At 36.0% G+C, this 14187-nt stretch overlaps 1 protein-coding gene across 1 annotated transcript in view; it reads right to left on the bottom strand.

Annotated features, from left to right (window-relative positions):
• The window catches only part of SPHKAP (SPHK1 interactor, AKAP domain containing), a 68035-nt gene extending 56153 nt beyond the window's left edge, over window positions 1-11882 (bottom strand). Inside the window, exon 1 of the mRNA XM_081955898.1 lies at window positions 11827-11882. Within this exon, the coding sequence (XP_081812024.1) occupies window positions 11827-11867 (41 nt within the window). The 5' untranslated portion in view covers window positions 11868-11882. The remainder of the gene's footprint in view (window positions 1-11826) is intronic.
• Window positions 11883-14187: the final 2305 nt, after the last annotated feature.

Here is a 14187-nt window from a genome sequence, read left to right as displayed (position 1 = left end):
TACCTATGGATTAAAATGTTTTTCTTTATTTTTATAATACTGGTTTGGATAGGTTTTTTCTTTCTGTTTTGTTTCACTTAAGAATTTTGTTTCTTTGAAACCTGAAATATAAAGAAGATATAAAAGGAATACAAAACGGGTTGTACTATCAGAGGGAAAGGAAGTAACATTGCCACTTGGAGCCTGGAGGCTTGAGTCCTCGAAACATTGCCCTTTCTTTTTTCGCTTTGATCATCTTGACTTTGCACTTCAAGGTTCTTCAGATTGTTTATAGAGAGTGATAAGGAGAAGAGCATGGGTTGTTTATACAGGTGCTCTTTGGGATCTTCATTGGCAGCTGGAGAGAAGTGAAAACAAAGCCTTGTTTTGAAAGATTATAAATGAACTTGCGTCAAATCTAATAAAAAAATTTGAATGCTAAAGTGGCAGTGTTGGAAGTTGGAAGAATGGCACAACATCAAAAAGAAACCTTAACATTGTAAAAGATTATGTTTAAAATTCAAAAATTATTAGAAGTAACAGAAAATTGAGAAGAGATTGGAAAACATACATTGTAAAACAGTAAAATTTGATGGAAAAATTAAAGATGTTCATCAAATGGAAAAAGTGGAGCTTAGAGTCCTAAAAACTGAAGGCAAAAATGAACAAAGAGACAAGATAATTGTTGATATCAACAGTGAACTGAGCGTGGTTGGAAATGGAACGAGTGGAATATAGAAAGGGGAGATAGATGGACAGGAGCTCTACCCCAGATTTCAAGGTACAGGAGAAGAAAAAAGAGAGGAATTGATAAATCTAAGGAGAGAAATTTTGTCAGAAGCACTATTGATAACCAAAGATATGGTTTCAAGATTATATAAGATATGCAACAAGCAACAAGTTGCGAAGAGAAGTCCATACAAATCTTATTAAGGAAACAACCAGAAGACTAATCCCACAAATGGCAAAAGACATAAGAGTGCACTATTACTGAAAAGACACATGTTGATATATGAAAGCTTATAATAAAAAATTAGACAAATTTAGTTAAATTTAGAGCATTATGTAAAAAATGAAGTGATAATAGATATAGTTAGATAAATAATTGATAATGACAACAATGTATACATTTGTATTGGTTTGATAAGAGGAAATTTGATATAAATTGCAAATGGTGACTATGAAAGGAAGTTTAGAAATTCTGTTATGTATGAAAGCTTATAATAAAAAATTTAGTAAAATTTAGTTAAAAATAATGTGTATATATGTACTGGTTTGATAAAAGGAAATTGGATATAAATTGTATACAGTGATTAAGAAAGGAGGTCTAGAAACCTATAATCATTTTTTAATTTAGAATATGTCATAAAGATGTAATGTTACCGGATGCTAATGGAAACAGTTAACGGAATGCCATTTTGTGGTTTTTCTTTAAATTTTGGAATATTTTATATAAAAGGACATAAAAGCAATTATAGTCAAATGAAGGTTGAGGTATGATCATAGTAATATATATATAAATATATTTGATTTAAAATATATAACTTGATATCAATTGTAGGTGATGACTGTGGAAGGGATGCACGAACATTTTTTTGTAACCAATTGACACAGTTTCTACAATTTGTAATGGAAAATGGTTTTGTGGTGTTTTTTGTGTTTTGTTTGTCTGTTTATTCAAAAATAAAAAAATCTTATAAAAAAAAGAAGTTGAAGCAGCACAAACTTACTTCTGTTCAACCACATAAACTGTCTTGTACATCAGCAAGAACTTCTCCTGTAATGATATAACTTAATTGATAAACAACTTCAACTTTGAGAAGATGTTGTTGAAAAGGACATTTAAATAAGTAAATGAATAAAGCTGGTACGTTGAAAGCACTTCCAATCTTCTGGCAGCTAGGAGACATTTACATTTATTTAATATTTATTTAAAAAAATAAATGGAAGTGGATGGGTGAAGATGCCAGCGTGGCAATTGAAGATTGGACCATGTGATGGACTTGTGGGTGTGGGGGCAAGATCATGAACTTTCAACTGGGTGGAAACCCCAGGAAGTTTTCAGATTCAGGTTTCCACAGATGTGCCAACATGTCTCTCTTAATAAATTGGAACTTAGAACAATGCTTTGCCTTGGACTCTGATTTAATTTTGGATGATATTTGGAATGCTGACATAATCATTTATTTCTTGTACATAATTTAATCAACTCAGTGGGATTCAGAACAAATTGGATTTAGATGTTAGATTGACATCGCCTATATTAGTGCTTTCAGTGCCCTGGTTTTTATAACAATGGGAAAAATTAAAGGGACTGGAAAATAGAATAGAATAACTTTATTTGGCCCAGTGTGATTAGATACTTAAAGAATTTGCTCCAGGGCAGAAGCTTTCAGTGCACATGCAAAACAACAGAGTACTCCTCCTCCTCCTCCTCCTCCTCCTCCTCCTCCTCCTCCTCCTCCTCCTCATCATCATCATCATCCTCATCCTCATCATTATCATACAATAAGAGAGGGTAGTAAAAAATGGTAAGAAGGATAATAGTAATACCACCACCATACAAATGGATAAATATGTATAGAAATTAGACACAATGGTGGGATTCAGATTTTTTTACTACCGGTTCTGTGGGCGTGGCTTGGTGGGCATGGCAGGGGAACAATACTGTAAAATCTCCATTCCCATTCCCACCCCACTGCAAAATCCCCATTCCGATCCGCTGGGACTCAGGAGGAAGAGAATAGATGGGGCGAGGCCAGTCAGAGGTGGTGTTTACCAGTTCTCTGAATTACTCAAACTTTCTGCTACCAGTTCTCCAGAACTGGTTGGAACATGTTGAATACCACCTCTGATTAGACAGTACTGTGAGAGTTAAGTGGTCAGCAGAGTCATTTCACGAGGGGAAAAAATTGTCTCTGTGTCTAGTTGTTTTGCATGCAATACCCTACAGTAGTGTCCCAGGGAGCGAAGTTGAAACAGTTTATGTCCAGGATGAAAGGAGTCTATAGATATATCTCAACCCTTCTTTTGACCCATGCAACATAGGGATCTTCTATGGAAGGCAGGCTGGTTGCAATCATTCTTTCTGCAGTCCTAACTATCCATTGGAATCTGTTCCTGTCCTGTTTGATTGCTGTACCAAACCAGACAGTTATGAAAGTACAAATGATAGTGTCAATAACTCTTCTGCAAAACTGTATCAACAGCTCAGTCTGAACTTCTTGAGTTGACACAGGAAGAACATTCTTTGTTGTGCCTTTTTAATGATGGAATGAGTAATGAGAATGGGGAAGAGAAATAAGAAGTGGACAGGAATAGGCAGTTGCACTGAAAAGTTGAGCTATGGAACAAATATTACTGCTTAGACCTCTGAAAGCAAAATATATTAAATGTTATAGTTTATTATGATCATTTTTAGAATGACATATTTAAACATTTGAAGATAAAGAGTTACAGAGGAAAGATATAGAATATAAATATTTAATTTCTATAAGTTCTATTTAAATTTTTAAAAAGAACAAGAAAGTGATAATACATTTATGCATGAGATTTAAAAATGAGAAATGTACACATTTGTATGTTCTCTATCAAAAAAAAATGGGGCTCTTGCAGAAAATCCTAAGAAAAAATGACTTATAATACCTTAAAATTGTGAGATTTAAATATTAATGCAAGGCTTTTATAGACTCAAAAGAGGTGAATAAAAAGAAAACACAGTAGGTAAAATATATCTATATATTAAATCTTTTAAAGGGTTATGTTTCAAGTGGAATTGTGCTTCAGTCTATCCACCATGCAATATTTTCATTGTCAATTCTTTAGCTTATTACTGTACATATTGTTATGAATTTGGTCTTCTGTATATTTCAGCTTAGATCCAGTTTTTCACCATGCTCCTTGGCTTTCATTGGAAGAATGAAAATACATTTTCATCTATGAGAAGATGATGATGATTTGGATTCTGGTTATTTATATTTCTTCCTCAAACTTTAAAATCATGGTCATCTTCCAGTTTAGCTACTACAACTATATATTAAGCATATGAGTTGAATAAATAACATATACAATCTTGACTCACTTTTTTTGCCAATCTGGAGCTAATCTGTTTTGCCATGTTTCATGCAGACTGTGGTTTCCTATTTAGATTTGGAATAAGACAATGAGATGTTCTGGGATCCTCATTTTCCTAAGAACATTCCATAGCTTGACATGGTGCTTTTCTTTAATTCATGATGCAGATACTAACTTTCGTTTGGTACTCTTTGGTTTTCTTAGCTCTCCAGGAGATATCAGCAATAATGTCTCTTCTTTCTCAAAACCATCTTGAGATCTGATATCTTCAAGGAGGTACCAATATGCCTTGGATGATCCCATATATGATTTGCCAACATGTGAACTTAAGGATATTGTGCAATAGTTTGCATTATATTCCATTAAGTGTCTTTTCTTTGGTATTGGAATGTAGATTGCCCACGTCCAATCTGTGAGTCCCAGTGTGGTTCCCCAATTTTCTGGCATAAATTAGACAAACCCATTACCCATTCTTCCTAAATTGCCTACCATATTTCTATAGATATTCTCTCAAATTCTGTAGCCTTCTATTTGGCAGACACTGGAATATTGATCCTACAGTAACTTCATCTTCTACCATTAGAACTCTTGCAAATATGGAATGTCTTCTATGTTGGCATCCACACTGTACGTAATTTTAATATAATCCTTCCATGTTTGTTTCAACTTTGAATTTGTTACTATGTGTGTTGGTGTGCCTTGCCATGCCAATTTAACTCCTAAATTCAGAGAGATTTTGGATGATTTTCCTTGTTTTTCCATGTCTATTTTCCATTCTGATAAACAGAAGTCATTGTATTCCACTTACAATTGGTCACTTCTAGACTTAGTCAAATAGAAAGGCACTGTGGGCCTAGTTGGTTTGGAAAAAGGTGTGAATCTTCGAAAAATAACAAAAGTGAAGGGAGGAGACAGGAAGTTTATAGAGACTGAATTATAGAGACTGAAGAGTTGCATCCCCACTTAGAAACAAATGGGAATCATAGCTAAATGAAGGAAACTAAAATGGGGCTCTGGGAGAAATCTCAACTATATTTTCAGTAAAACTCATCTAAATCTAATTATCTGTTTATTTTGAGCTTCTAGAGATTATAAGAGGTTAAAGAAGAAAGAAAAATCAGTTGCCTTGAGTGAGCCATGCTGGTTTTCGAGCTCTAAAAGGAAGGCATTATTCATAAGATGATAGATAGATAGATAGATAGATAGATAGATAGATAGATAGATAGATAGATAGATAGATGATAGATAGATGATAGATAGATGATAGATAGATAGATAGATAGATAGATAGATAGATAGATAGATAGATAGATAGATAGATAGATAGATATCAGGGGTGGGTTCCAGTAGTTGCTATTGCCGATTCGCTCATGGCCATGTCCCATGTGTGCACTTAATGTGTGCTGCGCACGCATGCGCGGTGCAATAAAAATTGCTCTGCGCATGCGCAGAAGCAAAAAACAAGATGGTGCCATCTATGGAGCTGCCTGGAGAACCGGTTTAGGGGTGTAGCAGGCCTGAGTCGCTGCTGGTTCCAGCGACCCAGGCCGCCAAACCAATATCGGTTCAGCCGAACCGGTAGGAACCCACCACGTGTGTGTGTGGGTGTGTGTGTATGTGTGTGTGTAAATATATATGTATATACAAATGTATATGTATACATACATACATACATACATACACACACACACATGCAAAATAAATTAAGCAAAAATGGGTAATCCAGTTTGTCATATTCTAGGACCCACACAAAATGCTAGGACTAGACCTTCTTTCCCAGCCATTCAGCTCAGATTATTATAATATTACAATATTATTATTATAATATTAATAGTATTAGTATTATTATTAATAATATTATAATATTAAGAGAGCTGAGATATAACTGCTAGTTGAATCATAAAGGACAGCCCCAAGTGAGCAACATGCCCAACTCAGACCCAAGACGAAGTCCCAGTTCTATAGGTTGCTGAATTTTTGGAAAGGGGTATAATTCTAAGGCTAAGCTCAGTGAAGTGGACAAGATTCTGCAAGTCTTTACAATATATCCAGCTGTGTACTGATGTTTCTACCTTGATCCTTTAGCTGCAGTGAATATGCAGTGAATATTATTTTTCATAATTGACATGACTCCAAAATCCAACAATGTTCTTGGATTTGGGAGTCATGTCAATTATGAAAAATAATACAAGGGATACTCAAAGTTCTATTATATTTTATAGTTTCTTTCCCTTTAAAACAAGTCTTTCAAACTTCAATTCAATGAACTTTTTCAGTAGCTGCCTTGAGACTCATTTCTTAAATCTTATCTTGTACTCAGATCCAGGTTACGAATTTCCATAGATCTATGCTTGACCAATAATTTATCCAGAAGAGCTCTTCGTATAATTTCAATTTTGCATCTAATAATTTCTTGCCTAGGCTTCAGTTATAAGCAGAGATGGAAGCCGGTTGTGTTTAACATTTATTGTTTATTAAAAAAAAGTTGTGCTTTGATTTACCTCTTCTAGTCCCTTGTAATCTCCTGAAATTCATCAATTTTAACAAAATTTGTTCTCATACTTCATATTGTGGCGAATATAATTATATCTGATTTATTAGGTGTTCTGCAAAAGTAGCCATTTACTCAAACTAACAACAGGAGGTCATGATTAATTGACTTTTAAGTAATAATAATTTAATAATTAATTGTTTTTCAATGACAGTTAACCTCATAGGGAAATGCTAGTTCTTTGCATCATGCTGGGCAGTTATAAATCCGTTGATTAACTTCATGTGCTCTAGTTAAATGTCACTCAAGAGGCACTTAAGAACAACATGTGTCTACTGTGAATAAAAAACCCATTGACTGTGGATTTCTCTTCTGCAAGTAAGTTAGCATTGATTGTTTAACCTGTTATGACATTTAATATTTGGTTTTGCTTACACTAACAATGACTACAATTATATTTCTACATTTCCCAATCCTGGCCCACATGTGATTCTATCAATCTTTGCATATAATTCAGCGATATCATAGAAATTGCACTATTGCATCTATATTATCTTGCCCTGAGTTTCCAAATATGAAAAATGCCACTAATTTCACTATACCAATGCAATTGTGACACTTTTAATACAAGGACGTTAACAACTTTCTACTACTTTAAAAAATAAGAGATGCATTCATGCTGAAGTGGACAATCTTTAGGGGAGTTTAGTTGCATTAATTTACCTAGAATTTATTTGATGATTTTCAGGGTGCATAGTGGTTGCCAATTTTCAGCAACTGGAATAAGACGGCAAGACAGGAATCAGCATTTCTCAGGCTAAAAGGATCTGTTATGACAACAGAAATCAGTCGTCTTCCAAGGCCATCAAAAGAAACCCAAGTATTCATTGAATCAAAAAAAAGGGGGAAAGTTAAATCCAGGCGCATAGAATTTGACTCCTGTTTAATTTTCTGTGTGAATGTGGCTTCCTTCTTATGTAAAGACACATCTGAGAACCTTCTGCCAAATATGCCACATCTGCCAATTTGCCGCACCTGAAAACCAGGTCTTGGAAAAGGAGTAAAGTATCTGATGGTCAAAGTATATTGCTTTGCAGGTGTGAAGCTAATCAATCATGGTACTAAAATTTGGCAGCTTATTATGTTTGCTCAAATTCAGCAAAGTATATTATCTGCATCTTAACATATATGAAGATGTATATGGAATCTATTTACCTCCTTAAAAGTACACCTGAAAGCAGGAGCTACAGCTTTCTATTATAGATTATATTAAATAGGTAATTTTTTTCTTGTACCACTGCTAAACATTTCTGTAGCAGCTTAAGAACAGCACCGAGGTAGTATTATTCAGGGAAGCAGTAACTATTAGTGACTTATATACTGATATACTGACATAAGTCAGACTCTTACATTATACAAAGCAACAGAGCATATAATTCTTAGACTCACTTTAAGGGAGCACTTGGGCAGTTGATTCTCACTCAGGCAGTAAGGATTTAAAATTATTATCACCAATAATATCACTAGATTTAAGCATATGTTGCTTCAATCATGTCATTGGAACATAAGAGAATGCTAGAGCAATAGTATAGCACAAGTTGCAAAGTGAATCGTAATCCTTGTGAATGATGGTCATACAGATTGGTGTTCTAGTTTTATCTACATAAAATTGTAGGTGTTGGAAAGTCACACCTACCAATTGATGGGGAGGAGGATTTCACATGCAAGAGGTATGTTTTACTCTCCATCATATAAGGTCCAAGCAAAAGCATGGTTAAAGTCTCACTGATAATATTAGATTATTTTGCACTTAATTCTATTTACCTTTACTAGTCATCCCATAATCAAGATTTCTTGGCGGCGCATCAGAATTTTCACAAGTGCATTTAAGCAAAATGCATCATTTCCTTTTCTATAGTTTATGTTGTATGGACATATTTGCCACGAGAGGAGGGAAAGGAGAAAATAGCTAGCCTTTTTTTCATAATAAAAATAAATAAGAAAGTATGATTCACTTGCATTTGGAACAAGCAGGAGAATGAAAATAATGTAATCAGAATCTACATTAAGGAACTGAAAAATATTACAAGTCTGATCCATCTCAATTTCATTTTGTCATTTCTTATTAAAATACACTATCAGTGTCTTGAAATGGGCAATCTCCAATTCTTTCCTAGAAACTGAAAAACATGTTCTTATTTTCAAGAAGTACATCTTGCAGAGAGTCCTAAAGATCTTAAGAGCATATTTTCTAAAGTAAATTCAGTCATTCAGTAATTCTAAGAACAGACAGGATTGATTTTGCCTGTACCATCCTTGACCTTCCTGGCTTGATGGAAAAAAATGAGCAAAGAGGAACTAAACTTTGTTCAAATATGGTTATATTTCTATTGGAAACCACAGACAATCAAGTTTTCTAATAGAATGAATTATTGTAGCTACATTCAGAAAAGAACAGTTATGTTGTCTTCATCTCTATGGAGATGAAGTGAAGTAGAAGGAAAAATCAGCTTCTTTTCAGTTTTGCAGTTACTGAAAGTATAAGGGAAGGTTATATACTTGGGGACTTGATCTTTAGTTGGCATGTTTAGAAGATAATCTTAAGCATTCCAATCGAGAGATGTTAAAATGTTACATCTCATTTTATTTTTATGCACAATACACATGCTAAAACTGTGAGGAACAAGATAGATATATACATTACAATAAGTACATACAGGAACAAAACAGGCAAATATCTACAGTGGCTGAAGTTCAAAATATCTGGAAGGCACCAATTTGTCTGCCTCTGCAAAATATTTCAGACTAGAATAAGGATTTATACTATAGCCATAAAAGAAATTAATGGCATCTCTCAAATCAGGAAGCACAGCCTTTGCATGATTCTCCTGGACATTTCACGATTTATCAGTTCTATGTCTTTATGAACATTGATGCTAAAGCTAATTTTAATCTTCTTAAATGAACTGCATTTAAATATTAAAGGAAATCTGAATGATTATGCATTACTACAATCCGTTAGTTGCTTTGTTGTGCTTTTTTATTTTATCAAGTCCAAAAAGCAAATCACATTAAATATATATATATAATAAACAGATTTAATGTTTTCCCTAATTAGTTTTTTCTAGTAAGAGAAAAGGGCTCAATTTTGCACCCTCTGCTGTTCAACCATGATGTGTGTCCTTTAGCACATAGATGGTTAGAGATGGCTATGCTTGCACTCTATTTACTGGCTTATGAGATGTATGAATGAGACAAATGCTGTCCATTAAGAGCGACTGAACTAGCTCGAAGATGTCTGGATGTTTATTTTTAACTATTCCACTAAGACACCATTAACTCTCTATAATGATTTTTTAATATTTACTTGACCAACTGCATCTTCTCAAGGGAATAAAGTGAAAACTCATTAGCTAAAGGAACAAATCATAAACTTATTGCTTCTTGGAGCAATCTATGATATTTGGGTCAGACAGCAATGGATGTAAGGCAGCCATAAAATATACACTCCTGTAGCATGTAACAAAAGCATATGGAAATGATAACATTAAACACAAAAACTATAATGGATCATGATTTTTTAAAATTCTTTTATTCTGTAATGTTACATATTGTGTAGCATATTCTGTAATGACGACTTTAAGCATTTAATCTTCTTCCTTTGTTTTTCATGGGGCATATGAAGCCCCAAATAATCTTTGGGCACTGGGAAAAACAGATTCCTGCAGTGGCTTCTGTTACTGCAAACTTAATACAACTGAATTTAAACAAATACAGTGATTTATATTAAAACAGACACTACCTCTCTCATAACATATGTATAATGAAAATGTTGATCATGATAAATGTTAGTCAGTACTAGAAATTCCAAGTACTGAATTTCCACTGCCTTGTATTTTATGTTAGACTTGAAATCCATAAGAAAAGGTGATAAACCATGTTAAAGAAAGAAAAAAAGAAATACATTCTCCCTCCTGCCTGATTAAATTTACAGTGGATACATATTTATATATGTGTGCGTATGTGTGTTTTGTAACACAGCATTCTCTCTCAATAGAATATTCTGAAATTATATGATCCCAAAACCCAACCCCATTCCCAAATACAACCTTGCTGGGAGATTTTTTTAACCACAAAGCCGTTACTATAATCCTATAATCCGTTGGGAAAGCAAGAATCCTTTTTCAATTTTAATGGGTCGGGGCTGCCACATGCCCGCACCTGGCACGACCCTGTAGCTTTGCTTTACTGGGCCAGTCCGCACTTCCCAATTCCCACGGGCCCTGCAGCCCAGAGTCACGTTCCCTCCAGTCCCGTGAAAAGCCAACCTTCCTCCCTTCGTTTCTTTCCATCTGCCCTTTCTTTGAAGCCAACGTGAGCGGTTATTAATGGACACCGTTTAAGACGGGAGGCAGTTCGTTTGGTGTCGCGTGGGGAGGCGCCTTTGGGCGACTCTTTCTCTAGAGGGAAAAAGAATCCAGTTCAAAGGTTCTATAGTTTGACCTCGGTTAGGACCGTCCCCAGTTTGCTGGGATGAGGGACGAAGAAAAAAGGTTGGATTCTGTCAGCGGCAGTTTTAAATCAAATAGATGGTCGGTTCTCCCTCCCCTCCCCCAATTTAAAGCTCCAATTTAAGCTTACTCCAGCGAAGTCCCAAAGATGCTTTTTTTCAAGAGGCAACTGAACTTCCTGTTTTTTTCTTTGAAGACGTTTCGCCTGTCATCCAAGAAGCTGCTTCAGCTCTGACAGGGGAGGGATGGAAGGATTTAATACCATCCAGTCAGAGCTGAAGAAGCTTCTTGGATGAGAAGCGAAACGTCTTCAAAGGGAAAAAATAAATAAACAGAAAATCCAGTTGCCTCCTGAAGAAGCACCTTTGGGACAAACCAGGACCTGGATGGCTGAGAATCTCCATAGACATTCACTCCGGCGATGTACACAAGACACTCACAGCTCGTGCGGCTGTCCCGCGTGAAGTAAGTATTCAGTATTGCTAGTATTCGGGCACCTCGGGACAAAGCGCTTCTTTGAGGCAAAGGACGGGACACGCGAGGCTCTTCAGCCCTTCAGCCCTTCAAGCCTAGGGTTTTTTTTTTAAAAAAAAAAACGAATGCTGCTTCTTCGCTCCCCTCCGCCAAGCTTCTCGCGGGAGGAGCGGTCAGCTGCCCTGGAGCCCGGCGCCCAGCCCTGCGGTCGGGATAAAAGGAGAATCCCCGCGAAGGGCAACGCTGCAAAACGAAGGACGGGGCAGGCGAGAAAGACAAGCAAAGCCCAGACCTTACCTCGGAGAGACCTTGAGGCTCGGATCCGCGGCCGTCGTCATTTTCTGCGGCGAATGAGGGCTGGGAGGAAGGACGGAAGAAGGAAAGGGAGAGGGAGGCAAGCTGGGGCGCCGCGAAGTCTCCTGGCATCGCACCTTCGCCAGCTTTAGTACACCTCCTTCTTCCAGCCCTGCCCTTCGCCGCTTCTCCTCCTCCTCCTCCTCCTCCTCAGTTCCCTCCCGCCCAACCTGGAGGAGGAACCTTTGGAACGTCTTTCGTTGCTAGCACCATAAGAGAGGAGTGAAAAAAGCCCCCCCCCTGTGTGTGTGTGTGTGTGTGTGTGTGTGTGTGTGTGTGTTGGCACCGACTGTACTATTGATGAGGGCAAGAATCAAGAACCCGTTTGGGACAGCAAAGTTCAAAACGGTTCGGTAAAGCTAGTTGGGTTCTCACAGGACCAGTCGCGATTTGTCAGCCTGATCTATATAATAGAATAAAATAGAATTCTATTATAATAATAGAATATAATAATAATAATAATAATAATAATAATAATAATAATAATAATAATAATAATAATAATAATAATAATAATAATAATAATAATAATAATAATAATAATAGAATCTTCGGGGGTTGTTGTGTTGTGTCGATGAAATGAAAGGGGGAAAAGAACGCTACTATTACCTTCTTGGAGAAAGCTGGACGTAGATGTGATTGATAAAAACAGAGGAGGATGACATCTCCCAAACTTTCCATTTTGGAGCTTTCTCTGGAAAAACATCTCAAATATTTCCCCAAAACATGATCTCTTTCCATAGCTTTTTGGCAATGTTTTAGTTTATCCAATATGAACATAAACAGATATTGCATGTTCTGTCCTAGTAAGTGTGCCTATGTAGGATTGGGAAATTGAAACTATGCTTAGATTGGGGAGAAAAAGGAGTTTTTCTCGATCTGAGGGATTTTATTTCCAAATAAATATGCGTAGGGACAAGCCACGGTAAGGTGTTTTCATTTAGAGTAGGAAAAAAAATGTGTTTTATAAAAGAGACAGCAAATTTGGTCTAGGGGTTAAGGCACCGGGCTAAAAATCAGGAGACATTGAGCTCTAGTTCTGCCTTATGAAGCCAATTGGGTGACCTTGGACAGGTTATTTCCCTTCAGCCTTAGGAAGCTGGCCATGGCAAACTATTTTGACATGAAGACAAGAAACACAAAAATCAAGCAAAAGGCCAAAATAGCACAAAATATGCTCATTTACTATAATTCCATTATTTAAATGTACTATATAATTCTTCAGTGTTCCTTTATAAATACAAAAATACAATATATGCTATTTCTGTCGAAATATGAATGCTGACTAACCATAGTGTAAAAAGACACATTGTAGCTGCAAGAAATCCTTTATAATGTCTGTGAGGGGAACAAATGTCAATAATTATGGTCCTGATGCAAATTCCATCCCTTTTCTACTTACATTGAGACGTCACAGGTAAGTGTACCATGACATCACATAACAAATTTCATCATTTGTACAAAACTAGCTTGCTGCAGATGCCCCTCGACTCCACAAAGCCAATGGACCATTTTTTCTATAATTTCTGCTGGGATCAATGATTGCAGCTTCTGAAACAGGGTGCATTTATTCTATTTTCATTTGAAAGTGTAGGGTTTTTTAATGCCCTGTGGAGAACTGCCAATATTTTGAAACTTGTTTTCTTCCAAAAGCTATGTTGCAGCTGGATTCCCATTCTTGCCACTTAATTACTAGTTTCTCAACAGCAGTGGATGTTTCTGAAAGCTTGAAAATTCAAATCGTGACAGAACTATTAAGAAAAGCAGTTTTAGTCTCAGATCCATAATCAGTTCACTGTGACTGAAACTAACAACATATAGAACAGATGTAAGATTGTAATGACACATCTAAGACCCTGCACTACTTTCATGGATGAACATGCTGTAGTTTTTCTACTTTTAGCAATGAAGACCTGCTGCATGTTTTATAAAACAGCATTTCCAGTAATAACCATGATCTTAGATCATATAATAACATTTCCTTCTTGGCAAAGGTTGTATGCATGGATACAACCTTTAATAAAGTATGTGACTTAAAGTATGTGACTTCCAGTGACAGAGCCATGGAAATCATGACCACAAAATGAATCTGCTTTCAAGCCTTTTATGTATGAGGCACTAATGACATAGTGTGAGCTTAATGCATTAAGCTAATAAACACAATGCAAAATTTGCATATATTTTCCAGCGATAGTTGGTTTGTGGCTACAATTGCTATTATGTTTGTTTTAAGTATGTTGATTGAAGCTGAACATGCACACTTGCTAAGGAATAAAATCTGTAAATAGTTATGTAACTGCTTGA

This window comes from Natrix helvetica (genome assembly GCF_964273705.1).
Source record: "Natrix helvetica genome assembly, chromosome: 5".
NCBI lineage: Eukaryota > Metazoa > Chordata > Lepidosauria > Squamata > Natricidae > Natrix > Natrix helvetica.
This window is presented reverse-complemented; position numbering and strand designations above follow the sequence as displayed.